At 44.6% G+C, this 27936-nt stretch overlaps 1 protein-coding gene across 1 annotated transcript; it reads right to left on the bottom strand.

The window, feature by feature from the left end:
• LOC146194807 (chymotrypsinogen A-like) lies at positions 1–27586 on the bottom strand. Its single transcript, XM_084597559.1, has 5 exons — positions 27021–27586; positions 26720–26852; positions 24580–24721; positions 11169–11311; positions 1–481 (listed from the first exon to the last, which is right to left on the bottom strand). Exons 1-5 carry the CDS (start codon positions 27296–27298, stop codon positions 236–238), a joined length of 942 nt encoding a protein of 313 aa, XP_084453685.1. The 5' UTR covers positions 27299–27586; the 3' UTR covers positions 1–235.
• Between the last annotated feature and the right edge of the window lie 350 nt (positions 27587–27936).

Raw genomic sequence — 27936 nt, 5'->3', positions numbered from 1 at the left:
TTTGCTGTATATATTTGTTTTCGCTTTTATTTGACTTGTTAGTACAATTGTGGGCTTCAGCTTACTCTTTAGGACCACCTGATATATACAGGTTTAGCCGTCTCATTACTGCTCGCCCAATATACTTCGGATAGAGGCATTCCGATCGCCTCTTATTATTGTGCATAATACGCCAGTACCGAAAAAAGCCATAATCGCACTTGCGTGACGGCTTTTTTGACGTGTGTGGAAACATCTAGTTCTCCGATTCTTCTTGCTCGTTATCCGAGGTCTTGATGCTGTCCGGTTTGCAGAAGTCTTCCAGCGTGCCGTTAGCGTCCCGGCGCCGGTACTCATCTACCCAGCGTACGAAGCGGGAGACCCTCGTGGAACGCATGGGTGTCACGGTGTCACCGCACTTCCGAGGCCCACCCGAGATGACGCCTTCCAAGAACCACGTGCCGTTAACATCGCGGCGCACCACTGGTCCCCCGCTGTCGCCCTGCATTTAAAAGGACGGCGCTCGTGACTATCCACACATCAGTCGCTAAAAATGCAAGACCAAATACTTGTAGACTCTATATAGTCCAGCTGGCCATTGGAGTTGTTAAATTGCTGTTTAAATGAGTTTGCATTTATTATGAGGATTATGCGGTCCAAACCTCACACATGCATAAGAAAACATGAAAAAGCACTGAACTCGGGTTGAAGGGGAGCCTCAGTTCGCAAGCCCAGCCAAAGTTTCGACAAGAGGACTAGTCTTATCTGGGCAACGCGATCATTACTAGCTGGGCATTAAATGCGCTGTAGCATCCATCTCGCATTGTAGTTTTTCCTGTCGCTGCCGCTTTTTATTTTATTTTTCAGACCACGGGATGACGAATTCCAGGCTGGGAAATTCGTAATGAATAAGCAATATTTAACTCCTTTCCCTACCTTTTCCTCCCTTTCCTCCTCCCTCCCTCCTCCATGGCTTTTCTTTTTCTGAAGCAAAAGCGTTTTTAAACCCTCTCTGGTGATGATCGCGCTGTCCAGACGAAGACAAGTGCACTAGAAACGTTGGATCGGCGTGCGAACTGAGGCTCCACCTCTACCTTTATTCAGGGCCTCTTTCATACTACGTAGCCATCTTCTTTCTCTCGCTCCTTTCATGCCCCCAAAATATTACTATCACTACAAAGCACAATTTGTACGAATTTCAAAAAATGCGTAAACATAACAGAAATATAAATACATCTTCGCCATTCAGCTCAGTCGTTCAGTCGTGTCCGACTCTTCGTGACCCTATGGACCCTGTCACGCCAGGCTTTCAGGTCTCTCACTATCTTCCTAACATCACATAACTTCATCTGCAGTGAATGGAGGATGCCATCTAACCATCGCGTTCGCTGCCTAACCCTTCTCCGGCGACCCTCAACCTTTCCCAACATCAAATCTTTCTCCAGCGACTCCTCTCTTCTCATCAGATGACCAAAGTAGCTGAGCTTTAACTTTAGAATTTGACCCTCCAATGAGCAGTCAGGGTTTATGGTCGACAATATTGACTGATTTGATCTTCTGGCAGTTCAACGAACTCTCAAGAGTCTTCGCCAGCACCATAATTCAAACGCGTCAATTCTTCGGCGGTCAGCCTTTTTCACAGTCCAACTCTTGCATCCATACATCACAACTGGAAAGACCATAGCACGAGCTATACGGATCTTGGTTGGCAGACTAATGTCTCTGCTCTTTACTAGGCGGTAAAGGCTAACCATTGCTCTCTTTCTCAGAAGCAGGCGTCTCCTAATTTCATGGCTGCAGTCTCCTTCCGAGGTAATATTGAGCCCAAGAAGAGAAAATCTGTCACAGCTTCCACATCTTGTCCATTGATGCTCCAGGACTTGATAGGGCAAGACGCCATGATCTTTGTCTTTTTAATGTTCAGTTTAAGCCCAAACTTCTCACTCTCTTCTTGTACGCGCATCAGAAGTCTCATGAGTTTCACTTCACTTTCTGCAATTAAAGTGGTATCATCCGCATATCAAAGGTTGTTGATACGTTTTCCAGCAATCTTCACTCCAGCTGAAGACTCGTTCAGGCCGGCCTTCCTCATGATGCACTCTGCATATAGGTTAAATAGGCAGGGCGACAGTATGGAGCCTTGCCTCGCTCCTTTCTCAATCACAAACCAATCAGTAAGACCATGCCCAGTTCTTACTGTAGCCTCTTGTCCTTCATACAGGTTCCTGAGGAGATAAATGAGGTGAATTGGAACTCCCATCTCTTGGAGAGCTTGCCACAATCTGCTGTGATCTACGCAGTCAAACGCTTTCGCCTAATCAATAAAGCAGAAGTAGATGGGTTTATGGAACTCTCTTTCTTTTTCCAAGGTCCAGTGAAGGTTGGCAATTTGGTCTCTAGTTCCTCTGCCCTTGCGAAACCCAGCTTGCACGTTCGGAAGCTCGCGATCCACATACTGCTCCAGCCTTCCTTGGAGGATTTTCAACATCACCTTGCTAGCATGCGAAATAAGCGCGATCGTGCGGTAGTTGGAACAATCTTTGGCACTGCCTTTCTTTGGAATGGGGATGTAAACTGACCTCCTCCAATCTTGTGCCACTGTAGGGTTGTCCAAAACTTCTGACATATTGTATGCAGAATGTTAACAGCGTCATGGTTGAGGTTTTGAAGCAACTCAGCTGGAAAGCCATGAAGTCCGCTAGCTTTGTTCTTAGCAAGGCTGGCTAAGGCCCATTCAACTTCAGTCTTCAGGATGCCCGGCTCGAGATCAGTAATCACAACCGTCTTATGTTGGGTTTGCACATTCGGGGTCCTTCTTGTACAGTTCTTCTGTGTATTCCTGCCCCCTCTTCTTTATCTCTGAGGCTTCAGTGAGGTCCTTGCCTCGTGTGTCCTTTATCACGCCCAGCTTAGCACAGAAGCTTCCTCCGATATCTTTGATTGTCTTATGCAGAGCTCTTGTGTTCCTCAATTGGCTGCTGTCCTCAACTGCTTGGCACTGTATGTTCAGGAAGGCATTCTTATCTCTCCTTGCTATTTTCTCAAAATCCGCATTGAGAACCTTCTATCTTTCTCTTTCCCCCCTAATTTTTGCCATCCTCCTTTCCTCAGCTATTTGCAAAGCCTCTTAAGATAATCAGTTTGCTTTCTTGAATTTCTTTTGCTTTGGAACTACCTCAGTAGCAACTTCTTGTATTATATCACGAACATCAGTCCACATCTCTTCGCGCTCTCTGTCTTCTAGATCTAATTCTTGAAATCGATTCCTCACTTCCACAGCATATTCTAATGGAATTTGATCCAGATCATACCTGAAAGGCCTTCTAGTTTTCTGCGTTTTCCTCAATCGAAGCTTAATTTTGGCAACAAGAAGCTGATGAACGGTGCCACAATCGGCCCCAGGCCTTGTTTTTACTGCTTGTATAGCGCTTCTCCATCTCTGCCGGCAAAGAATATAATCGATCTGATTCCTGTACAGACCGTCCGGTGAAGTCCATGTGTACAGGCGCCTCTTGTGCTGTTGAAAATGAGTATTCGCTATGGTCCGGTTGTTTTCTTGACAAAACTCTACTAGCCTCTGCCAAGCTTCATTTGGCTCGCCAAGACCGAACTTGCCTATAATTCCGGATATATAATAAGTATTTTGTGGTAAGAGCTACACTACGCTAGTTAGCAGTACATTGCTCCGAGTGTGAGACAGGCCACTAGTGTGAATTCGCGGAAAACGAAGTGGAGCAACGGGTACGCTGCGCATGACATCAGAGCACACGGCCGCCGCGTGCCGACTCTGCCGCTGACGCAGCAGAGACGCCCGAACAAAGAACGTATTGATTTATAGGAAAGGAAAGGCACGGTAACCGTATCACTTGTTTTTGTGGATACCTCAGCCGCGCCGTAAGGGAAGGGAGGAAGGTGGGAGTGAAAGTGCAAAAGAGAAAGAGGAGCCGTAGTGGAGGGCTACGGAGTAATTTCGACCACCTGGGGATCTATAACGTGCACTGAAATCACACAGCACACGGACGCCTCTTCGTTTCGCCTCCATTGAAACGCAGCCGCCGAGGTCGGGTTCGAACCCGGGTACACCTTCACAGTAGTTGGGTGTCTTACTACTGCACCACCCCGGCGGGAGGAGCAAAGAATGTCTTGCCAAGCAGACACGCCAATATGCAGAGCAGTCTAGAGGCCCGAACAAAGAGAAGGACACCTTGCAGAGCGGAGACGTCAAGATCCAGAGCACAATAATAATAATAAAACATTGGTTCACACGAAAGGAAATGCGTAGTATCTCTGAAACTCGCTCTATGGACACCTCAACCACGCGATAATTGACGTGAGAAAGTTGAAAAGAAGGCATAGTGGATGTCTTCGGAGTAATTTCGACCACCTTGGAATCTTCCCGTTTGCCTCCACAGAAACGCAGCAGCCGGCAAAGGGTAAAAAACGGCGCGTTGCAGCAGCACAGAACGAATTCGCGTAAGGCGAAGAGGGCAGCGGAGACGCCCGTACGGAAAGAGCAACGGCTTTTCAAATGATAATGCCAGACTGCCGAGCCAGACAGACTAGAGCCGCCGAGATTGGGCCTATGGATGATTTCAGTCAACGGAAATCAACAAAACAGGACCTGAAGACACGTTGTTGGTCTCATCCCTCCATTCCAGTTTCCGAAAGTGCATCTGCCACCCGCGCTTTGAAGCAGACATTCTGAGCTATATGTTTGGACACGTATAGCGTGTGCGAAAGACTGTGGCATAAAATGTACTCGACAGCGGTGAGAGAGAGAGAGAATAAACTTTATTTCTACAAAGTAATTATGCAGGTGGTTCACCCCGCTGCGGGAAACTATTGGCGAATACGGCCCTCCAGGCCTGACTGATCAGCTGGCGCTGAATGGGGAGCTCTGTGTGAGCCAGCTTCGCCTTCCATTGCTCATGGCTAATTTTCTGCAAAGCGTATGATTTAAGTTGTTCGGGGCAGTTCTAAACCAAGTGGAGGATGTCGGACATCTCTCTTCAAGACGGACATGCATTTGTGGGATATTGCGCGGGCAAATCTTATTGTGTTGGGTTGAGTTTGGTAGTGTGCGGACTTGCATGATTTGCTATATAAGTGGCTTCCTGGCGAATGAGGTCTTTATGGGGATCAGCGCATGCTTATTTATTTTATTTATTTATTGCAATTTGCAACCAAATACAGTTTGCAGTGTAATCGAGGCTAAAGGTGACATACAAGTGACCTGACATACAAGTGACTGTCAGTTAGGGGGCCTTCGGCCCCCTAACTGACAAGTGCAACACAACGCAGCAGGCACAGAGCAGCACAAAATAGTGAGTCATGTATCGGAATGTAATACATGCCCAATTCAGGAGCAAAACACATAAAATAAAGTCATCAACATACATCAAGATAGCAGTGTCAAAAACAGTAATTGCTATTACAGAACAGAAATAGGAAACAAATAGTCGCGTATGTTCCAAAAAGTATATCTTATTTTTTTTTTATGTAAACAAGGAGGATGATTGTTCAAGGAAATAAAATATGTCAAGATAATGTCTCTCTCTCTCTCTCGCTGCGATAAAGTCGATGGTAGTTTCGGAGGTGGACAGCGACGGGGCTCGGAATATATGACCTCGAGCTACCCTGTCAGCCGCTTCATTGCCCTCTATACCTTCGTGTGCAGGGATCCACAGAATATTGTGGCAGGTGTGTCTACCAGGAGTGTGATTTATCATGATGTGAGCGACCGCTTGGCAGAGTTCTCCATTGAGATACGCCTTGCAGGCTTGCTGCGAGTCGCTCAAGATTGTATTCATTTGCTCGGTGGTGTGAGCTTGCTTGATGGCAAGCGCGATTGCGACTTCCTCAGCATTCGCTAAGCTTCGGCTTTGGACCGTGGCACTGGCTATCTCGTCTCCGAGGTTGGTTGTGACGGTTGCTACTGCAGCCGCCCTACCTTAGTAGGGGCTGACGTCTGTGTACAGAATGTTTTTTTGCGTCGTATGACATTTTGTATAATTTGCTTGGCTGGGGCATTTCGTCGTTTATTGTGATATAGGGGGTCCATGTGGGTTGGAATTGGGAGGACATGTACTCTCCACGGATGGCCAAGGGTAGCCTGATCCGTGCTGCGTCAATATCTTTTTTTGTGCTGGTGACGTCCCAGCCGCTAAAGAAAGGGTACTGATGCTTGCACAGCTGAGCGCAGACGGCGTTCTTGAGCAGTCATGAGGGCTTCCTTGTGCTATGCCTAGGTACAGAAGGCGCCCATGGTATGGATCCAATGTATGACGCTTTACGTTTGGAGACTGCCAAATGTAAATACTGTATAGACAAAATTGAAACCGCTGCATGCTACTTCACAGATCATAGGGCTGTCTTCATCTATGTCAAGCAAAATGAATAAAAGGTAAGTATACGCAATGTCCCTCATTGCTAAACATGCATGGCCGCAACATGGTTGTTTTGAACTTCACTATACGACATGTGTTAGCTAAGGCCAGAACCTGTCAAGTTGCTTGACCATCACCGAACCAGAGGTTAGAGTGTATGGCTTAAAACCATGGTGTCACCTTTGATGCACCGTCACTTGAAATTTGACCTCTGATGACAGATACCGCACCATTTGATCCCTTTTGTAGATTACGGCATCCTTGGCTCCGTAGTCTCGGCAGTTTAGCCGCTGTAAACTTATATTTGCTTATATCTAAACCTAAGCCTAACTAAAGCAAAACCAATCGAAAACACGCTTTTACTTTGCGTATCTTTGTTAATCAGGATGAAATCTCAGTCAATTTTGTGAAGAATAATTCTAAATGTTCTTTAATTACATTTTTGCGCTGCTTGAAAAGCGATTACAAATTTTACTCTGTTATTTTCTTTTTAACACAGTCCTGCTACTCTGTGTACACGCTCAGGAAAGCAAAAAAACACGCTTTGAAGAGTCTTCTTGTATAGTATTGTGGAGTATATTAAATACTATTGCAGAAATATTCACTATGTCTACTGCTATTATCATATCATATTCACTTTGCTCTGTATATAGGCGCTTTTTTATACAATCCTTCATGTCAGTATTTCAATTACTAAGTAAAACAATCAAATTTTTTTCTGCTGAGTCATTACGAATCTATTTTTGCGAATGGCTGAGATAAGCGTCATTACGTCTATGTTCTTGTTCATATTCGAGGCTTTCGTAGTGTCGTAGTTTCTCATCAGATATAATTTTTTTCATATCTCAGCCTTCTGTTCTATCAAAGCCTTTCGTTCTCTAGAAGCCTTCGTTTCATTATGACGCGTGCACACATAGACACACAACCCGAAGGTAGCTTCCCCCAAATGGCTTCAGACGCATGGCCGACAGGACAGTTAGAGATATTGTTAATGATCTGGTATTAAAGTTTCTTTTCTCTGTAACTATGCCTAAGTAGCTTCGCTACCAGTGGCCACTCAGTTCAAGAACCTTCCTGACAAAGAATGCAATCCCCACTGCAAAATGACAAAACACATGTTTTGAGGCTCCGTAAAATGCATCATGCATTTTTCTAAAGCTTACTCTCCACAAGAAAAAGAACCTGTGCGTCGCAAAAGCACCTAATAGCCGATGCTCCGTGCATGTAAATTTTCTGAGCGGGAGATACAGAACGGTGGTTTCCTTTTCTATCCACAGCAAGGTAGGTATATGTAGCCCGTGCAAATGGAAGAGCTATCAGACAAATTCTGCCCTAAGAGATGTTTTTTTTCTTGTTCTACATAAGGTGTGCGCGCCTTCGAAGCAGAGTACAGCCAGGAGAGGAAAGGAGACTGTTCTTCTTTTCATTCTCGAAAGAAGCGGCTTGCCAAAGCAACCAGCACTAGCAACCTCCACAGCCTCACTGCCCCTTTATCCATTCGCGTTCCAGCACTAGGAATGAATGACTCACTCCCCACGGTCTCTTTCCCATTCCTGTCCAATCTTGGTTTCAGAGCCACAGAACGTTGACCATGAGTGTAGGAGACAACGTACCTGGTTGGAAGCTGAGGAACGTAGGCAGTGTATATGTTATACTGGATAATTATTTAACCAGATTTTTCACTACTGGCTATTGGAGATTGATATTTTGTCGAATGGCAGAAGTGTAAAACTGGCAGGGCTAAGGCTTTTGCCAATACATTGCCAGTAGTTACTAGCTCTTTTTCTTCCTTTATTTTTTTTTCTTGCATTATGCCAGGATGCCTCTGTTTAGGATATCTTTTGTATCGTATTCTGTGTACGCTGGCTAAGTAAATTATTTCTATGTTTATTGAAAACTACCTAAAGATCATTTCTGTTTGTTTTTACAACGCAGGGCGAACACAAAGCTCACGACCTTCCTTCTGTCCCCGAAAGAAAGAGCCTATAGTCAGCGTATACCTTTCTTGTACCTTATACCCTCTAAACCTTTTTATGCCTTCTGGTCCTTTGTCAAGCGGTGTGCACAGCTTTTAGCCCAGGGTGACCATCGAGATATTTCTGGCAAATAAAATCTATTGATTGATTGATTGATTGATTGATTGATTGATTGATTGATTGATTGATTGATTGATTGATTGGTCGACTGATTGATTGATTGATTGAAATACCTTCTAAAGGCTTGCATAACACCCCGTAAAAGGAGCCGCTGCGGCCAGAGTGTTGCAACTGATTATTTCTAAGCGGCGACAAACCTATGCAGTGTTAACACACTGAAAGAGTATTAATATATTTCAGTTTTTTTCTAATAAGCTGGATTTATTCATATAATTCAACCATCACTTTTTTTCTAGCGAACCGCTTTCACACACGCAGTCTAAATAATGATCACTCATGACATAGTGACCAAGTGTGCAATATTTTTATAATTCTTGCCTCCCATTAAACGCTGACAGTGGATTAAAAATGCCTGAAAATGCTTCTGCCCTTTTAAAACCAACCTAACAATGAAATTTTATAATTATTGGGTCGGTGATTTTTGCAGCCATCATCTAGATCTTACAGACCACATGTACACTGAAATATCATCCCTTGTTGAATTTGTTAAGAGCCGGAAATACTCCCCTCGTTCTATGAATGTTTTCCTGCGGACCTCAGCACTAACTCATCATTCGTGTGAGGCAACTTTCGCATACTGGGAGGTGTTGTTACGAACACTAGGTGTCAACAGTTTTTACGGAAAAGTGATTTTCACAAAAAAAACGTGGCTTTTTAAATGTTTCCTGCGATCGTACTGAGTGCCAAAGAAAATAATTGCAGTGTGTTTTTATCATTACTTTTATAATTGCACAATGCTGTTATGCGCATTTTAATAGTAAAATCTTATTGTTTCGGTGCATGTATATGTTATTTAAAAGCCCGTCCTACATGCGGTCGCACTCGGGCGTTAACACCTTTATAGAAAACTGATGAGATTCGCTTGTGGCAATGAATAGTAGATATCTGGATTTAAGCCGAGCGAAATCTAGCGATTATATTGATTATCATACCACCTTGTAATATGCCAAAAAAAAATGTTACAGACAACTTCCCCATGAAAAAAATGCCTGTGTCCAGAATATTGGGATATAAAATTGCGATATGGGCAAGTAGATGTTCACTGAGCTCTTCTGTAGTGCGTTCGGCTTCTTTAGCTCTCTCTGTGAACTGTTTATTCATGCCGTTTGTCGGCGCGCCCCATACGTTCCTGTCTTTGACCCGCCCCTAAAGTACTCTGGCAGAACAATAGCTCAAACAGCTAACGATGCCACTATAGAACGCACAGACACTTTAAACTTGACTATTTTAAAAATATTGACCAGCATAGAATGCCAGATTGGGCGAAGATCCCAAGGTGGAACGTTATACGATAGCAAGGCACATGTAACCGATGGTACCCACAGTCGACGCAGCGGTGCTGGAACATAGCACGGGTCATCAGTTCGGACTCTAAATCGTAAACACTGAATAACCATACCCTATAAGCATGCCTTTCAAGATCAATATAGGATGGAGTAACCAGATGCCGAAACATTGTTTCGGAAGAGCTTTCGGCCGAAGCGTTTTGAAATCAGATGGTGTCGGAGAAAGCAGCGGGCCAGGCGGTCGTTGTTCGGATAGCTTTTTTTTCGAGCACGAAAGAAATACGAATAGGTTATCGTCGCTTTTGAATCGGTTGGTAGGGATAATAGAACTTTAAATTTGACGTCAAATTAATAAGAGGTAATTTGTTACTTGTTATTGATATTCGATGGTTCAAATCTATTAATATTGAAACAACGAAATGCCTATTTTCATTTTTTTATACCCTAAAGTGCCTCAAGCTATGAGGACGCCGTAGGCGTGGATAGAGATGGTTTTACTTGAAGGGGCTCATTAAGATGCAGTGGCATTCCATACAACACAGGCGTCGTGCTTTTCACCTCCACTGAAAACGCACCCGCAGTGTCGATATTGAGCCCAGCTCACCCGCATCAGAAGTCAAGCGGCGTAACGACTGCGCGAACGCCGCCAAGCACGTCTGAGGTAATTTAATTGAAGAAATGGAAGCGAAAAATGACAAAGTGAATACGAAGCGAACAGTGAAAGACCAAAATAGAATACAAACTCCTGATAATAGTCACACAAAAAGAACAAGTGGGCTTAACAGCGATGCGCCGTTGGCGATCCTAGACGTATTGTAATCAAGGCTCTATCAATATAAAGGTACAACACTAAACTCCACAAATTGCGCGCATTGTGACAGCCATGCCACTAGATACGCATTAGAAATTTACTTCTTTAATGAAGTGGGAGCGAAAACTCTCCCGAGAAATATCGACTGACGAGACGGATGGAGACTTAATCATTGTTTCCAATATCATGCATCAATTTAGGGCTGCTCTACCTGTGTGAATATTGCTGTCTCTCCCAATCCTGAAAGAGATGTGTATTAACGTTATAGATGTCACCCCCTTGTTCCTGCTCAGACACTTTCTGGCATCGTGCTTATCCGTCTAAGATTTTGCAATGTATCAAACTGCTGAACAAATGGTCAACGTCTTTGATCTGTCTGAGTATCGCGTTGATCATTCGAAAACTTCTAAATGGCATAGATTCGTTAAGAATATTCTTGAGCATACATCATTTCATGGCTTATTTTTTCAGAGAATTAAATAAATTATGTTAGATTCGATGTTCAAAAAGTTCTAGCATTATCACATTCCGGGCTAATTATAATTCTTACGTGGCAAGTTGAGCCGGATACGTGCTCGGTGCAGATGGCTGTATCAAGTAGCCTGATGGATATCCTCTTCTGACACTCCTCCGCGCTTATGGTCTTTGTCTCGAGCTGCTTCAGCACGTCGGCAAGCGCCCCCTCGTCCTCACCTGCGAATGCGCGTACATGAGTTTGCACACATCTAAGCGAAGGAGAACCGCTTATTGCTCTCCTTTACTTTACGCTGTGCGATGTCAGTGCACGTTAAAGAACCCCAGGTGGTCGAAATTTCCGGAGTCGCTTATTGCTCTCCTTTACTTTACGCTGTGCGATGTCAGTGCACGTTAAAGAACCCCAGGTGGTCGAAATTTCCGGAGTCGCTTATTGCTCTCCTTTACTTTACGCTGTGCGATGTCAGTGCACGTTAAAGAACCCCAGGTGGTCGAAATTTCCGGAGTCCTGCACTACGGCGTCTCTCATAGCGTGAGTTGCTTTGGGACGTTAAACCCCACAAACCAACCAACCAATCCTTTACTTTACTGTACAACTTGGGAAGACCGCTTCGTGTGGCGTTAGGCAGGATGCCCCAAGTGTTTTGAACTTGAAATATTTCCCATACCTGGTGACGCCTTATGGTGATGAACAAATGCTGTCAAGCTATGAAACTAAACTCTTGGAACGTCTTCCAGTTTCGTTAGCTTTTTTATGGAGTCACTATGGGACTGTCACCGCTTGGACTTCGCCTCATGGCCTTCGAGGGCAGTGGACCAGGGCTCGTATTCCGAGTTTGCGTAGTTATCGAAGTGTCGCTATCTCAAGTGATCCCGCGCTATCTGATTGGCCGGAACCGGGTATGGCCACTACAGAACTAGAAGAGGTGGCAACATCATGTTCCGACGTGTCCACCAATCAGTTGACTCGAGGTCCTGTGAGATAGTGGCACTTTGATAACGACGCAAAGACGAAATACGGGCCCAAGCACTACTCAAGTGATCATATATTTCGTGGATTCCTTAAATTGTTTATCGTGCAATTGAGCGTAATTATTTCTGCAAGTGAGGTGTAGAAGGAACATATTGACCGCATTTTTATTGCGAGTTTTCCGGTATTTTACAAGCATTCGATAGTGCGCGTATCTGCATTTCGTGGTATTTAGCTCAATTAGTAGTTTAGTATATTTTGCTTTGCCCGCAAGTGAAGGTTACAGCCTCGTGATCAGCTGGGACGGCTTTTAATTCATAATAAAATTTCATGAGGTAAAACGCCTCCCTTGCAACGTGGGCTCGTCATTTGTATGAAGGCATAACTTGCGTGCCATGTGCGAACAGCTCTGCCCCAGCATCCATGCGGTGATGGAGAAACTGTGAGTACTTTTGTGTTTCTGTTTCTGCGCGTCGAGAGCAATGCTTAGTACGTTAACGTCTACGATTTGCTCCACTATCAATTACCATCCTAGATGGCACATTGTAATCTCGTCACTTAATTGACATTGTCAGTTTTCCAATTCAAAAACGGCTGTATCAGACATGGCAGTAATTGAATTACATTTCGGGTTGGTAATTTAGTAATGTAACGAATTACTTTTGGTAGTAATTTCGCAGCAAAAGTAATTACTCCTTTCGAAATTACTTTTACTAAATTGCGCCACTACTCCCCCTTCAATAGACAACAAAGTAGTGCCGCGAAAGCAGGAACGACGTGCGGCAAGTCGAAGCTAGCGTAACGGATCGGCAAAGGAGACAAAATTGAGCAGAACAGTGCGTCTGAGACCTCGTGTGTAGCAGAGTCGCTTAGTGCGGGTATCCCATGATAACCATTCTCCAAGCAGCAGGATGCAAGGCGTCAAGGGAATGCCGAAGGGACAGATGGTGCAAGAAGGCTAGAGTTCAAAACTAGCTGCAGGAGCGCGGCGCAGTGGCACTCCCTCGGTTAGGGCACAGCGGTGACTGGTTACACTCGTCACCACGGGGCGAGGGAGGATTGGTGTAGGGGGAGATAGGGGGAAGGCTTCATGGTGTGAGCCGCCGTGGCTTGAGCATTACTGAGCAGTGGGTACAAGGTACCGACGTCGATTCTTGGGACTGCGGAAGCAATAAATAAGCTAGCTTCTTCGGGCCCTTGAAATGGCGGAGATAGGCCAGCAAGGCGCTGAGTTTGCCTGTCATTTCCCGACCGTTCGACCCTGCTTCTGCTTTTTTTTTTCTTCTTTTTGCGGTTGTCTTGTTCTGGTAATGGCAAGTGCGGTAGAAAAGAGGGAAGGAATAGGTCTTTGGGACGGAATTTGGCGGGAAGGCGAAAGAATGCGTGTGCTTCGCGCCTGGAGAACAAGTTGTTTTGTTCACTAGCTTTACTCAGTTTTTGCATGCATGAAATTTAGAAAATAACTTAGAAGTAATTGAATTACTCAGTATAAGTAATTGTAATGTAATTTCATTAGTTTTGGGGAGAAGTAGTAAGTAATGTAATTTAATTACTTTCCTGCGATTTTCATCAAAGTAATTAGTAATGTAATTTAATTCCTTTTGAAGAGTAATTTTGCCATGTATGGCCTGTATATATATAGTTCAATGTTTGTGCCACCAACACATCCCACAAATCTTGTTTTACTGCAGATAAAAAGAAAATTTTACTTCATATGAGCATACTCGGCAAACAGGCTCGAAGCTTAGGAGCCAATGCTTTTGCACCGCCTCATCAATTAACACATCGTAGACGCTACATAAGCTGCGGATCACAGCGGGCTGATGAACGTCGAATACACCTGTATGTATAAACGCTTTCCGATAATCTACCTTGTGGGCGATTCCTCTGCCCGAGGGATACGCAAGACAAACACACAGCGGGCCGTGTAATAAACATCTTTATTCTCACATCCGAAGGGGGTCGTCCATGGCGATGCGGGAGGTCATCGCGGTCGTCGTCTGCCGGGTAGGCAGCGAACAGCCAGCGCGTCCAGGAGGGAAGAGAGCCAGGCGATGGCGCGTGCCTTTCTTTATAGACCGTTTTATCATGGGCGATGCCATTTTGTGTATATGGCGCCATCTAGCGACCCAGTTCTGAACAACCGCCATGCTGGTATGTGGGGTCCCATCCGCGGAACAGGCGACACGTAGCGCAAATCGGCATTTTGGAGCTTTCACGTGCAATGTTTTGCTTTCTGAAAGTACCTAGCTGAAAGAAAAAGAAATTTTCAGTAGCAGCGAAGCTATTCGGTCAGAAATGACAAAACATTATGCTCCTGATCAGGTTGGCTGAAGGCTACAAGCCCGATTACAATTAGTGTGTACCTTTGATGTGGCACAGAGAGGCGGCGGCGCACCACTGGCCGTGAGCTAGGGCAGCTTTCGATCTATTTTTTATTCCTAAATGATTTCTAGAAACGGCTTACCGTAACAATTTTAGGGAAAAAAGTCAAGCGTTTCGTGTCACGTTTAGGAGCAATGCCAATCCTGCTACATTTGTTGGGTCAACCGATCATTCTTATACTCTTTACAGCTTGAGCGGTTACTACGGAAGTTCCCACACCTCCACTGGGGTTATTCATTTCGGATTCATTTAATCTACTCTGGCTACTTTTGTTGGGTGACAATCAGGCAGGGTGGTCAAGCGTCCACTACCAGGCAATAGGATTTCAGCATTGCCTGCATGACTCAACCACCTGTTTACCGGTATGTGCGGGGAGTAGCGATGACTTGCAATGGTGGGAGCTGCTATCCTGCAATTTCTCTGACTATGCGTTAGTTGCGTTTGTCTAACGCTGCCGTCATGCTGACATCCAAATACAAGATAAAATTGACAGTTGATACCTATGAAATAGTGACTTTAAATTATGTCCCATAATGACCTCATCAAAAGCTGCTTTTGACAACAATTATATAGTCCATTTTTCGTCGCAAGGTTTGCTTACTGCAAGCAATCGCTGCTATTCCTATGATCATATTCCCCTTTATTATCGGCAGCAAAATCTTACGAGACGCGTGTTTTCAAAAAAAAAAAAAAATATTGTAGCGCTGTTTCACTAAATAAGTTAACCAATTCATTAGTATATCATCGTCTTCAAGTGGGACAGGTTCTTTCATACTTGCATTAACCTCAGGTGACTGAATCGAAATAGTTCTTCTTTACCTGGCAGCATCTCATAATATATAAAGGAATATCATCCGCTTGTTGCCCAAAGACTGCCGTTGTTGCACGGGTATTCAGTTTTTCCGGTCCCTACTCTACACAGTGTTCAGAACTCGCACGAAAGGCTGCCAAAGCTGCTCGTCTTAGCCCAATTGAGTGAGTTGCAAGTGGAACAGTGTAGAGCGACACACACGCATACCACCGCTGTGAATCCTTTCTTTTCTGTTAATCACCTCCTTTTGGTTGTTGTTTTTTTTTAATGCAAGCAACTGAGTAAAGAAAAAATATATTGTACTAACTGCGGCAGCTCTTAGCAGCTAAACTGCGGCCGGCGGAAATGAAACGATCTAGGAAATGAAGGAAAGAAAGGGGCGAAAGAAGAAAGAACATAGGGAAAGAAAGCACATCGCTCACATCAGCTGATAGGCTTAGATAACTTTGCGGCTATTCAAGACACTCTGTGTGCAAAAGACTGCAACGTGTGCCCTTTCTCCGTAGAATGCCCTGCCGCCCCCGCTGCTCTCCCCGCGTCCCCACGTACCAGACAGGAGGAGCCGCGCAGCGCGTTCCAGTTTGAGGTTATTTTCCTCCTCGCCGCGAAACGGTCTATAGCCCTCGCGCGGGAGCGGTTATCCCGGGACAGAGCGAGGAGAGGGAGAGGCTAAAGCGGCGGCGCATCGGTAGCCGCGGGAACTTTGAGTGTGGCTGGCGCGGTCCCCACAACCACTAATGCTGAACACGAAAACGAAGAGAACTTGCTCATCGACTGTGCGCGCATCAAGCCCGCCAAGCAATATTCGCAGATGTTGACCGTCGTCTCGGTACTTGAATAGGTAGTGGGCAACATTTCTCAAAACACGAATATATTGCTGCAGAAAGACATGGCAGTAATTGAATTACACTAATGAAATTACTGTAATTTTCATTACTGTAATTTAATTACTTTTTTGCAGTAATTTGTAATGTAATGAATTACTTTTTCGGGTTGGTAATTTAGTAATGTAATAAATTACTTTTGGTAGCAATTTCGCAGCAAAAGAAATTAATTCCTTTCGAAATTACTTTTACTAATGTGTGCCACTACTCCTCCAATAGACAGCAAAGTAGTGCCGCGAAAGCAGGAACGACTTGCGGCAAGCCGAAGCCAGCGTAACAGATCGGCAAAAGGAGACAGAATTGAGCAGAACAGTGCGTCTGAGACCTCGTGTGTAGCAGAGTCGCTTAGCGTGGGTATCCCATAAAACCATTCTCCAAGCAGCAAGATGCAAGGCGTCAAGGGAATGCCGAAGAGACAGATGGTGCAAGAAGGCTAGAGTTGAAAACTAGCTGCAGGAGCGCGGCGCAGTGGCACTCCCTCGGCTAGGGCACAGCGATGCCTGGTTACACTTGTCACCACGGGGCGAGGGAGGATAGGGGTAGGGGGAGATAGGTGGAAGGCTCCATGGCGTGAGCCGTCGTGGCTTGAGCAATACTGAGCCGTGAGTACAAGATGCCGGAGTCAATTTTTGGGACTGCGGAAGCAATAAGTAAGCTAGCTTCTTAATTAAATAAAATAAAATTAAAATAAATAAATTGTGAAGTTTTCACTTCAGTTCCAATTGGCGATCTGAAAATCGAATTACTTCAAAGCCTTCTGGGGTAATTCCAGTGTCAGTGGTCATAACAGTGGTCATGGTGCGCACTGGAATCTCTAGGGACATTAGAAACGCATCAAACAATATACAATATGATGACAATAGCCACTCATGCATTAAGAGTTCAAAAAAAATTCATGCACTAAGAGTGCATCACAAACATGGTGGCCAACTTTCTTATGAAACTCATCAAGAATGCATCAAGAAAATGTGTAGAAATGTTAATGTGTATGATGAGAACTGTAATCAACATTTATTCAGAAACTCATTAAGCGTTTTTGTAAGGGTCCTGCTAGACGGAGGAAAGCTCTTTCGTGTCATACATAGTAGTACCTTACTTTTTAAAGAATTAGCGTGCTCCTTGAGCCGCACAATAATACATAGGCTTTTCTGGCCCATGTAGGAAAGGCCGCAAGACAATAGTATCTGTTAAACAATGCCGATCTTACAAGTAATGCATCTGTTTTCATGGTTTATGCTGCACATGTTTTTTCTATGCCCCTCGAGTCTTCTGTAGACTGCCGCCCTCACTTTCCCTATTTTCTTTGGAACAGAAAATTTATAGCACTTTTAGTCCGCACTTCGCCCCTATTCTCCTAATGTGGTGTGGCCAGGTGTCAACATCATTCCTTTTTTGTCCCCGTCTGTTATCTGTTAGGGCTGTCGATACAAAACAATGAATGTCCAATCTGCTGTTCTACTTTAATGTTATCCCGGTACATGCTACGGTTGGATTACGCCCAGCGTGCATGCCGGCTTTAGCAAAGCGATACTCTCGGACGCCAATATTATTGACCACGGAAACTTAGCAGGCGCTAAGGGCATCATCGTAGCTGCATCTGAGTAGCATTGTCGATGTCATACAAGGCGTCTGCTGATGCTAGTTATTATGTCGGACTGCGATCATTGTAAACGTGTAGCACATAGCGGAAAGTAGATGGCAAATTACCCATGCAGCTTTCGAGGCGTAAGATTAAGAGGACAACTAGGTAGCGTGAAATACCAATAAAAAGGTGTCAAAGTGGTCAGTGTGCATAGTCGGCGCATCAAAGCAATAAGTATGAATGCGCCGAAGTATTCCAATCGCCGTCCGGTTAATGTATGCCCCCTGTCAGGTCGACGGATGGCGCTAGAGTTTCATTACCAAGGGAATTTAAGGGATTGATCAGTATCGCCACTAACTACACTATGAAGTCAGCATTATTGTAGAAACTTTTGTTCGCGTAAAAAGTAACCTGAGGTTTTATGCTGTTCATTCTGAATATATTTGCTAGGGAGACTCCGATACGTTGTTGGTTTATCACATCATCAAAAAAAGAAGTAAACATTGTCAGCGTGTACAGGACTTCCACTGGCCTCTCGAGCGACGACAGCGAAAAGGAATGCACAGCACTGCCTCTGGCAGCATCTAAGCGTGCAAGACTTCTCGTGTATTAGGCATATTAGGCACTTTCGATTTCGCCGCCTACAAACTGGGGATCGTTGGCACCACTTCCGACAGAAAGGGCTCATTGTTTTCGGCATTCACTTCACACTTCGCTTTTCTTCAAAGCTTGCTTGCGCTGAAAACTAAAATTTATTTACCTAAAAACAATATTGGTCATATTGACATTATTCTTCAAAATGTTGAAAAGAAGCGAAAGAGATGACGCGAGAATGCAGTTGAAGTGTACTGTTTGCCTTCGGTAGTGGGTAAGCACATGATGACCGAAAGAGGTGACACGCCCTCGATACAGTGGCCTAGGAGGGGGCAGTGGGCTTATTCGCCTACAGATGCTATGCGTAGCGGCAGCTCCGCGAGCGTCCAAAATACGCGCTTCTCCTACAAGACAAGCGGTGGCGCTGGTGTCGGCCTGAACGGAAGGCGGGAGCTGCGGCGCAGCGCAGCTACTGTAGTGCAGCGGATGGCGAACATTAGCACAAGTTGCTGATTAGCTGTGGTTTGCTCTGGACGTCGCTGCATGAGTTTTTTTCTTGCAGTGTTTTACACAGCATGCAAAAGATAAGTGTGCTCTGCAGTGTCAAAGCCATGGCGCAATACGGCAAAAAAAATTAAAAAATAAATAAAAACCGTTACGCGCCTGGATGCCAAACGGACTTGCGGTAAGGATAGGCTGAAGTTGACTTTGGCGTCTCTAAGGGTGGACATAGATGAAAAGAGTAGAATAACCTCCATGGACTGGAAGCCACAGAGCGGACAAGCGGAATTCTAGGGCTAGTTTGCGTGCCGCCTCGTTTCCAGCACGCTTGCATGAGCTGTTCCTCAAACAATAGTGTCTTCTCTCTATGGGCTTTTGATCGCGGGTTCTACCTGCAGTCGTCCATATGACTCCTGCAGTGTAGCTTCTGACTGCGCTTTTTCTGCCACTGATTTGCATATTACCGCGGTCTGGGCAAGAGCCAGAGCTTTTGCAGCCTCTTCCGCTGCCTGTATAGATTTTGTTTTCATGGACATTACTGTCATCATTTCTCGCTTGCTATTGACTACAACTTCATTTACTTTTCCTTTGCCGCACTATGTAAGGTCTATATAGGCTCTGATATTTCGTCCTCTAAACTCCGTGCACGTGTTCCTGCCCTTATCCTTCGTCTGTCCTTATTATAGTGGTCAAATATCTTAAGGGAATCCCCAAGGTGGAGTACATTTGTTGAGGAGGAGTAGTAGTGGAACCCAGCAGTATACTCTGGGTGGATGTTCTTTTGTATAAGGAAACATGAATCTGTTACGTGTCCTCCCTTCTCATTTTCTCTGTCTTGTGTCAGTATTCCTTCGGTTCAATTTTTAATTCCCTAATATTGGTCAAATACCTTAAGGGAATCCCCAAGGTGGAGTACATTTGTTGAGGTGGAGTAGTAGCAGAATCCAGCAGTATACTCTGGGTTCATGTTCTTTTTTATTAGGGAACATGAATCTGCTTCGTGTCCTCCCCTCTCATTTTTTCTGTCTTGTCCCAGTATTCCTTCGGTTCCATTCTTAATTCCCTGAGCATGTTTCCTTCTACCCTTAGATTTCTCAAGTCTTCCTTGTTTTGTAGCTAGCCTTGCCTCCTATATTTCTTTTAGCGCCGCAAAAACATGCCTTGATATGCTTTCCGGGGACATTTGATGATTTTATGACCGCACTCATTCGCACAAGCATAAAAGACTTGAAAGCAGGTAAGCTAATTAAGATCGCTCAAGCAGTGTGAAGATTTATCATCACAACAACCAACTCAAATCGAGCCTTCTTATACACGTCCCTTAGGTTTATGCACGTGTCAACCATCGCTACTAAGTTGCCATACTCGTCAGAACAGGATGACGTATGGACACTTATTTCTACGAAGAGCATGCCATGACTAGAACAACGTACCTGCTGATCTGGTCGCCAAAACCGACAGCCACCGCTTTCGCATTTCGCTTACTAACTTACTCTGAAACTTTTTATTGCTTGCACTTTCCTTTTTTTTTGGGGGGGGGGGGGGGCGGTGAAATGTCTTTCTTCATAAATACATTGCTACAGGAGCGACTGATCGTATATGCAATGAGCTGTTCCAGTCAATTTACTTGGTCTTTTGTCACTTACAGGTGAGTTTAAAATAAGAGCAGTTTTCTTGTTGTTTTTATTGTTATTGTTCTTGTTGTTCCTTCTACCACTTTCTTTCATTAAATTCGATTCCACTGCACCATTTGTATTGTTGCCCCTCCCATCTACAATTTCGTAAGCCCTGAGGGTGATATTAATAAATAAATTCCGGAGGAAATACAATTCTTTCCATATCACCGAGCAAGCGCTCAGCAAACTGTGCATTAGACGGCGATACATGCAGCGGTTGGAGATTGCCCCAAGGATTTTTTTATTGTAGCTTGTTGCATAGCAAGACGAAGCCGAAGAGCAAAAGCACGAGCGCTTGGCTGCTGCAAAGCCACCGTGGGTCGAAACATCTAGCCGTACAAGGATCGAGGGGCTTCCAGCGATATCCCACGCCAAGAACGACCCCGTAAAACGACTGGAGCGCAAGTCCTAGAAATACATTTGATCGTCAACTGCGATCCGCCATTGACTCTGAGCGAGCTTAAACGACAACTTATGATCGGGGTTATCGCTGAGTGCACTCCGCCATATGTTGCGGCAGGCAAGGCTTGGAAGCAGAGCAGCCGTCGCTTTTTCAGCGGAAAGGGAAATGCAAGCACGCCTATAATTTCGCCGCGAACACCTGACGTGAGATGAGGCGAAATGGAGAACTGCGATTTTCCTTGATGAATCACGATTTTTTACAATGTAGGACCAGCAGCGGTGAGTGTGGAGGCTGGTTGGAATACGGTAAGCGCTAATAAGTTGTGTTCTTCTAAGCGATAGCCTATATTGCCCATTCGGCTCAAAACCCGTCGGTGCAGTAGTCGGCACTGCGTGTTTGAAGTAATCGGGGACTGTGTAAAAAGATCATACCAACGTAACCTTTGGTTGTAGTGACTGCTGAATAAAAGCTGTGTGACAGCTAGGCGATGACGAGTTAATAAAATTATTGTATTTAATTCATGAATAAAAGAAATGCAAAATTGAAAATTTTCAAAAAAAGGAAGTTCGAAGGTGTCGAAATTATCAGAATGAAAAGGAAATTCTTAATGGGGATGATTAAGAAAATTCTGTGTTTGTGTAAAAGAAATAATTATTTGATGAAATGAAAAACTAAAAATTGAAACAACAGGTAATGCAAATGCTTGGCAATGCTAATTAGAAAATATATCTCTGCAATTGAACAAATTTTTATTTGAAATATTTAAAATTTTAAAAAATGTTTCGATGGTGTCAAACCACCTGAATGGAAGCCAATGTTTCCTTGTGATCGGTGTGCAACATAAAATATTTAGTTTTTAGAGACAAAATTAGAAAATAAAAAATATAAATGCGTGAAAAACATTATTCGTATGTGTGCAACGCTACCGGTTCATACCCTAAACAGTGGAGCTTAAGTGGTCCCCTAATTGTTTGTCATTTTTTGTCACGCGATAGCGCTAAATATCACGTTTGGCAGAAACTTCATTGTCAGCATCACTATAAAATTCTTATAGCGTGAGTTGAAGTATTAGGAGTCATTATACAAATAAAATTTTGTTTTGAAGTAATCGAATGAAACACCTGGTCTTTGCATCGCGATTAAGGAACCCGCCACCACCGAGGCACTTCGGTTTCCTTTATAGCAGACATATCAAATATGCAACGTACCCAATGCTTTACATAATCGAGTATAATTGTGCGATTGTAACGCACATTTTCATTCAATCATATATAGAAGGTGTTCATCACCTTAAAACACTAAGTTCGTCGAAAAACGTGCAAAAATCACTAATGGCATAAAGCTTCCACAACAATCTCATGCAGCGCATGGCTTGTTGACAGCAGGTAAGTGGGTTTGACACCTTTTCTTCTCCTTTTTTTTTCATGGCGTAGGGTGCATCAAATGTTCTGGGACACTGAAGTTTCTTCACGCAGAGCCGTCAATAAGCATCCGCCACGTTTTATCATTCAGCGAACCTGACAGTGCTGCCGATCGCGCCGCACTCGTCCACTTCGGAGAGCGTGACGGAAGCAATGCGGCGTGCTCCATTATTGCAAGCGACTACGGGCAGATACCACGAACAGATAAACCGAACGCCGAACTCACTGTACTCCTGAACAACTTTTTCTGATAGACAGCCCTCAGCTCACTGCGCAGCAAAATATAGTCTCATCATAAAATTTGCGGATCGTGCTCTGGACTATTCTATCATTACGGAAATATCCGTGTTATTGCAACACCTGTACTACAGCACAAGCCAGAGCAACGGTAATAGTGCATTTTCAAGTCAGTACACTACGCTTAAATAAAATTGGATGGCCCTTTCTGCCAAACATCTACCAAGAGTGCATTGGCTGCTTGTGCCGCATCTGCCTACCGGTTTCTGTATACTTTCGCAATGCGCTTGTTTCAACAACCGCAGCGCGTGATACTCAATAAATGTGAATTTACGTTACTTAGGCCTTCGTAGTGTTAATAAAGACGTTTCTGCGTCCTTGGCACCTCGAAAACTGCAATTTCAAGTGAAGATAGATCTGAAATCAAAACTGCAACTGGCGCCAGGTATGCCAGACCTACAAGGTGTGTTAATACCATGACGGAAGCCCAGGTCAACGCAGCGTTGCCGGCATAGACAGAAAGCGTAGTTGTCCGGGAGTACACAGCCAGCGTGACTAAGTTTTCCTTCCTCGCACGAGAGCAAGGTACTCTTTCTTCCTCACTAGCTATACCCTCGCACCAAGTGCGCATGAGCGACAGGCGCGCCACCACTCGTCCCACATCCGCTCAGCATACCTTTGCTGTCGGCTGTGTATTTATAACGAGACTTTACTTGTCAGGAATTGTAGTATACGGTTAATGCATTTTTTGATCAAGCCAACGATCGTATCCTTTTATGATTTCATCACGTGTAAGTATGCTCATAGCATAGCCGACCCAGCTTATCACGAATGCTTGTATGGGTTAAAAGGGTTCTTTTCATAAGGCCTCCTTTTTTGTTAGCTATTCTTATAAGATTTCTGGTTAGTAAAACCTATCTTTAAGCTCTTTCATTGTTTTTCTTCTGTATTCATTTTTCTGCAGGACTATGTTTAGCATACTCATTTGATCGATTTTCGGGACCACCTGTCCCTAAACTTTGGGTTGCATATAAACACCACCGACTACTCCGGAGAACATTTCATGCCTCTCTCTATTCTATACTGCAGGGTTCTTTGGCCCCTACTAAGCTGTGCAGGGGAGGCTGTTGTACTGTTCACCGGAGACCTGGCAGTCAGCACGCTGGATATCAAAATCTCTTAGAAGTCCTCCACGTGAATACTTGAGGCTTTTAGCGCTAAGCGTTAGTTGGAACTGCAATTGCTTAATAGTTCGGGAATATTATTTCCTGTTAGAATGGTGTAGAAGGGGTGTCCAGTGGCCCTTTCTCAAAGCTCCCCTGAATGCCTGCTGTAAGCACGTTACCGATGGAGTGGAAGCTGCTCTCATCATTGCTGGCTCAGATGTCGCGATGAACACCTTAATGTGTAACAGGCCGCTTACATCGTCACGCCTGCATAAACAAGGGTTTCATGGACCGCTTGTGAATGGTTGATGCAGGCGTTTACTGATACGCATGAGGTAACATCGAAAGATCGAATCAAGAGCGTCGCTAGGAACAGTAATGAGCTCTAGTACTGCATTCTGGAATAATATAACAGAAGGCTTGGTCGCATTCTCATTCAAAAAGTGTTGAAATTCGAATGCACGTGATGGGGGCTTGTGCACTTTATTACGAGGACAGTGAGAACGACTCCAGTGACAATTATGATTAGTCGGTATTTGCAGATTCGTGGCAAATGTAAGTATTTTTAGTTATGTCGTTGATACCATTTTTTGTATCTTCTTACTTTCTAGCAAAGGTTTCGAACTTTCTAGTAACCATTTAGCATCGCGATCAGGGAAGAGTCGAGTAAATACGGTATTATTTCGAGCTGAAGTAGCTACGGCAGCCAGAGAGTGCCTAAACGTCATTGCAAGAAACTTCGAATAGGGAAAGCGTTACCCTCGAATTGCTCGATGGAAGACCTTATTATCTTCAAGGCTCTAATATATTTGACGAAATTAGTCATGAATACCAAGCATTTGCCTTCGAATACTCACGGTCAATCCTGCCCCAGCCAGCCGTGTACAGCTCCGTATCCGCAGGAAGCGTGTCGGTGATGGAGTATTCGGGTAAGCAGATCGGTTGGACGAAGTCGCTCAGTGGGACGTCCTTGTCAAGTTTGATGATGGCAATGTCGTTCTGCGTAAAAATGTTTTGTGCACGAATATAAGCGCTTTGTAGACGAAGTATCACCTTTCACGCTGATCACGCGATGAGTTTAATTACACCCTTCCGCAGAAGCAATTGCAGATATGAATTTGGATCAAACCTTCATGTTGATACCGTGATCATACCTCCTGTTTGTTTACTTTCCTCAGTTCATCTTGTCCTGTACTTCTAAGATCAAATATCTTGCTATTTACGCTAGTGATGTGATTTACTTGCTGATGTTTGCATTTCATTGGGCGATTTCGGCGTTGGTAACGTCATTTGGCTTGGTAACATACAATGTTATGTACCGCTATTCTTTCCTGCCCTCTGTTATCCTTTATGACAAGTCCACCTACCTGTTGTAATGGCCACGGGTCCAAGAGCGTGATGGACATAAATAAATATTGTCAGTTAGGCAGCAGAATGGCGCTGCTGGAGAGCCCAGCAATCTAGTCGAGATTGACAGGCATCGAATGAAAGCTTCATCATCTGCAGTAGCCTTACTACACCCTTTACACTTCAAACAAGTGGTCTATAATTCCCTATCCCCCCGTCCGGTAAAAGCTGTTTCCAGGTAATACCCACCGAATTTCTTATCTCAAACTCACCCCAAACCCTACTTTCTGTCTCTCCCTGCTGAGAGAAATGTCCACAAGATTGTACGGTAGAAAGTCTCGGAAATAATTAGATTCTGCGTACAAAATCTTCGGACTGTTTCTCTGCGTCGTAAAAGCGCGCCTTTATAGAGGCTTCAAAGATTTTTTTTAATTAGGATTTTGATATCGGACATTGATTGAAAGAATGTTTGGACTGCGCGCAACTTCAAACGAAACATGGACGTCTGGAATTTCCTGAAAGTGGTAAGATTTCTGAAACCGGCATAGCAGGGTTACCACCAGGAGTAGACTACTGGTGTAAGAAATATATTTCATGATTCATACACACTTAAAATAACAGATGTTTAGATAGTTATTTATTTCACTCTCACTGTCAATGTTTGCGGCTGGCTTCTTATCATAACCTAATTATTATTTCTGCAAAACGCACGGTATCATAACGTCGACGATCCCATTTCTTCACTGATTCGCCATCCTCGTCTGCTTAAACCTCTCCTCTTTAAACTTCGACACCCGAAACACTAAACTCTCTCAAACAGCAGGAAATGGGTTATTTTTCATTGGGCTCGAAGCTGAGCGGGCGTACTGTACCATTTTCAAATATATTTTAAGCATCTACTCCACTTCTGTTAACTCCTTTATCGCCAATAAAACATTTACCGTGATCAAAAACTAAAAAAGGAAATTTGTTGGGCTAGTCGAACAGCGCGTAACCTATGTCTTTCCGGTCGTCCCGTGGTTTCGCGCTGCTTTGTTCTAACTCAGAAACTAAAACTTTAAGAACATTATGTTTAGAGTTCTGGCAATGTGCTTCGTATGACATGCCTGCCATATTTTATTCTCTTTTGCTCAATACAAGCATGAAACTTCTCTGGCCCCAATTACACGCCCTAAGCATCTTCTCGAATTCCTACACCAGTGAGAGTAGTATATATACAGTACACATGCAACTTTCGCATGCAAGCGAGAACGCTCGTAATTTTTGCCGCGACGGTGCAGAAATCTGCGTCTACCAGCTGCGGCCTCACGAGCGTCCAGAGCGATGCGGTACTAACATGCTGGAAGTTGTTCTCTACGTCGCTGCCACTCACACTTAGTGCGCACAGTCCCTGCCATCTGAACTAGCCTTTAGCGGTACCCGCTGGGGAGGGCCACCCAGGTTGATAACTGCTTATCGTCCTGGGGTCTGGTTTCTTAAGTACCCTTCTTTGTACCCTCAGGTCAGTCAGCGCCTATGTCTACATTTCTCGCAACGTCTCTTCTGTTATTGGATTGTCTTCAGGAGAGAATTCAAAAATAGGTTTATCTGCGGACGCAAGGGGCAAGTAGAAAGCAAAGTTTTCCTTCCTCTGTAAGGGCATACACTCACGTATGTCTTGTAGGAAGACCGGTGCTCGCACACGTGCTCCACACCAACGTCAAACTCTGTCGTGTCTGTGCTTTCCCTTTGATGGGAGCCCAGGTGTACTCGTACCAGAGGAAGGACAATGCGAGGAATGTACCTGTAATTGAAATATAGATGAAAGCGCTTCACATAGTTCCAATTCTTTGTTCATCGCCCGCGCAGCTACATTTTGCTCAGACATTCAGGCTTTAACTCCTCTTACTCACTAGCTCGCTCCAAGCTATTTAGCTCAACAAATGTTTTCCCGCTCTGAACTTTTTGTTACCTGAGGCAGTGCGATGCTGTCAAGACGTGCCGGTTGTCGATAAGGGCTCCAGCGCAGAAGTGGCGGTCGATGGGGAGGACGTGGTGCAACTGGAAACCGACAAGCCATGGCCAGCTCCCAGGAACCACCTCTGACCCACCCAGGATTCTGTCTTCGGCTACTAGTGCCGGATCAATGACTGGACGTCCACACTGCCGAAGTTCTGGCATCGGTGTCGGTGTAGGCACCGCAATCACATTAGTGAACACGGCAGCAACGACAAACGAAATTCGCCACATGGCGACGTTAGCACGGCTTGCTCTGCACAGGTACGTAGAAGAGTTCTAGTAGAACGCTTTCGCCCCCTTTTTACACTGTCACCTTGGGAATACGTGACTGAAGGGCGCGGAGCGTGCAGTCAATTGCAGGGGTGGCCTCCTGGAAGCGGCGTCCAGCTCACTCCACTTGCAAAGAGCGTGAGCCGCATGGGTCGCCGTTACAATCCCTCAGCAAAGCAATCGGGACACTCTGGCATTTGAATGAATACTCTGTAGGTAATTGCATTATTGATACGAGGCAATCAGTCACAACAGACATTCACGTCTTCCCAACGCACATTCAGCATGCACGTAGAACAATAGCGTCGCATTGCCCCGTGTTTGACACATCATTTATCTCGTCATGCGCTCTGATCAATGTTCCGCCCTCATTCAGCCTACACGTAGATATATTATTTGCTCAGCCAGGGGCCCACGTAAAGATAAGTAATATCTGCCTCGCACCTCGTAACGGATATACCTTCTGGCTGTGATTTCCCTACCTAATAATAACTATAGTTCTACTCTTACCAGGGCGTCTGTCTGACTCTTTTCTTCTTCTCACCAACTCGCACGTCCGGCACTTCAACCCCTTACTTGTGTAGAGGCGCTGGCTTACC

This window comes from Amblyomma maculatum, chromosome 3 (assembly GCF_055883805.1).
Source record: "Amblyomma maculatum isolate TAMU_Amacu chromosome 3, ASM5588380v1, whole genome shotgun sequence".
In the NCBI taxonomy this organism is placed as follows: Eukaryota; Metazoa; Arthropoda; class Arachnida; order Ixodida; family Ixodidae; genus Amblyomma; species Amblyomma maculatum.
Note: the sequence above shows the minus strand (reverse complement) of the source record. Positions and strands in the feature narration are given on the sequence as shown.

What these genes read in the sequence shown, in the direction of transcription:
- LOC146194807 (XM_084597559.1), bottom strand. Translation starts at nt 27,298, where the DNA reads ATGTGGCGAATTTCGTTTGTCGTTGCTGCCGTGTTCACTAATGTGATT. An exon ending in GGTCTTCCTACAAGACATAC is followed by an intron (nt 24,722 to 26,719) that starts GTGAGTGTATGC and finishes ATTTTTACGCAG; the next exon opens with AACGACATTGCCATCATCAA. An exon ending in TGGCTGGGGCAGGATTGACC is followed by an intron (nt 11,312 to 24,579) that starts GTGAGTATTCGA and finishes GCGCATTCGCAG; the next exon opens with GTGAGGACGAGGGGGCGCTT.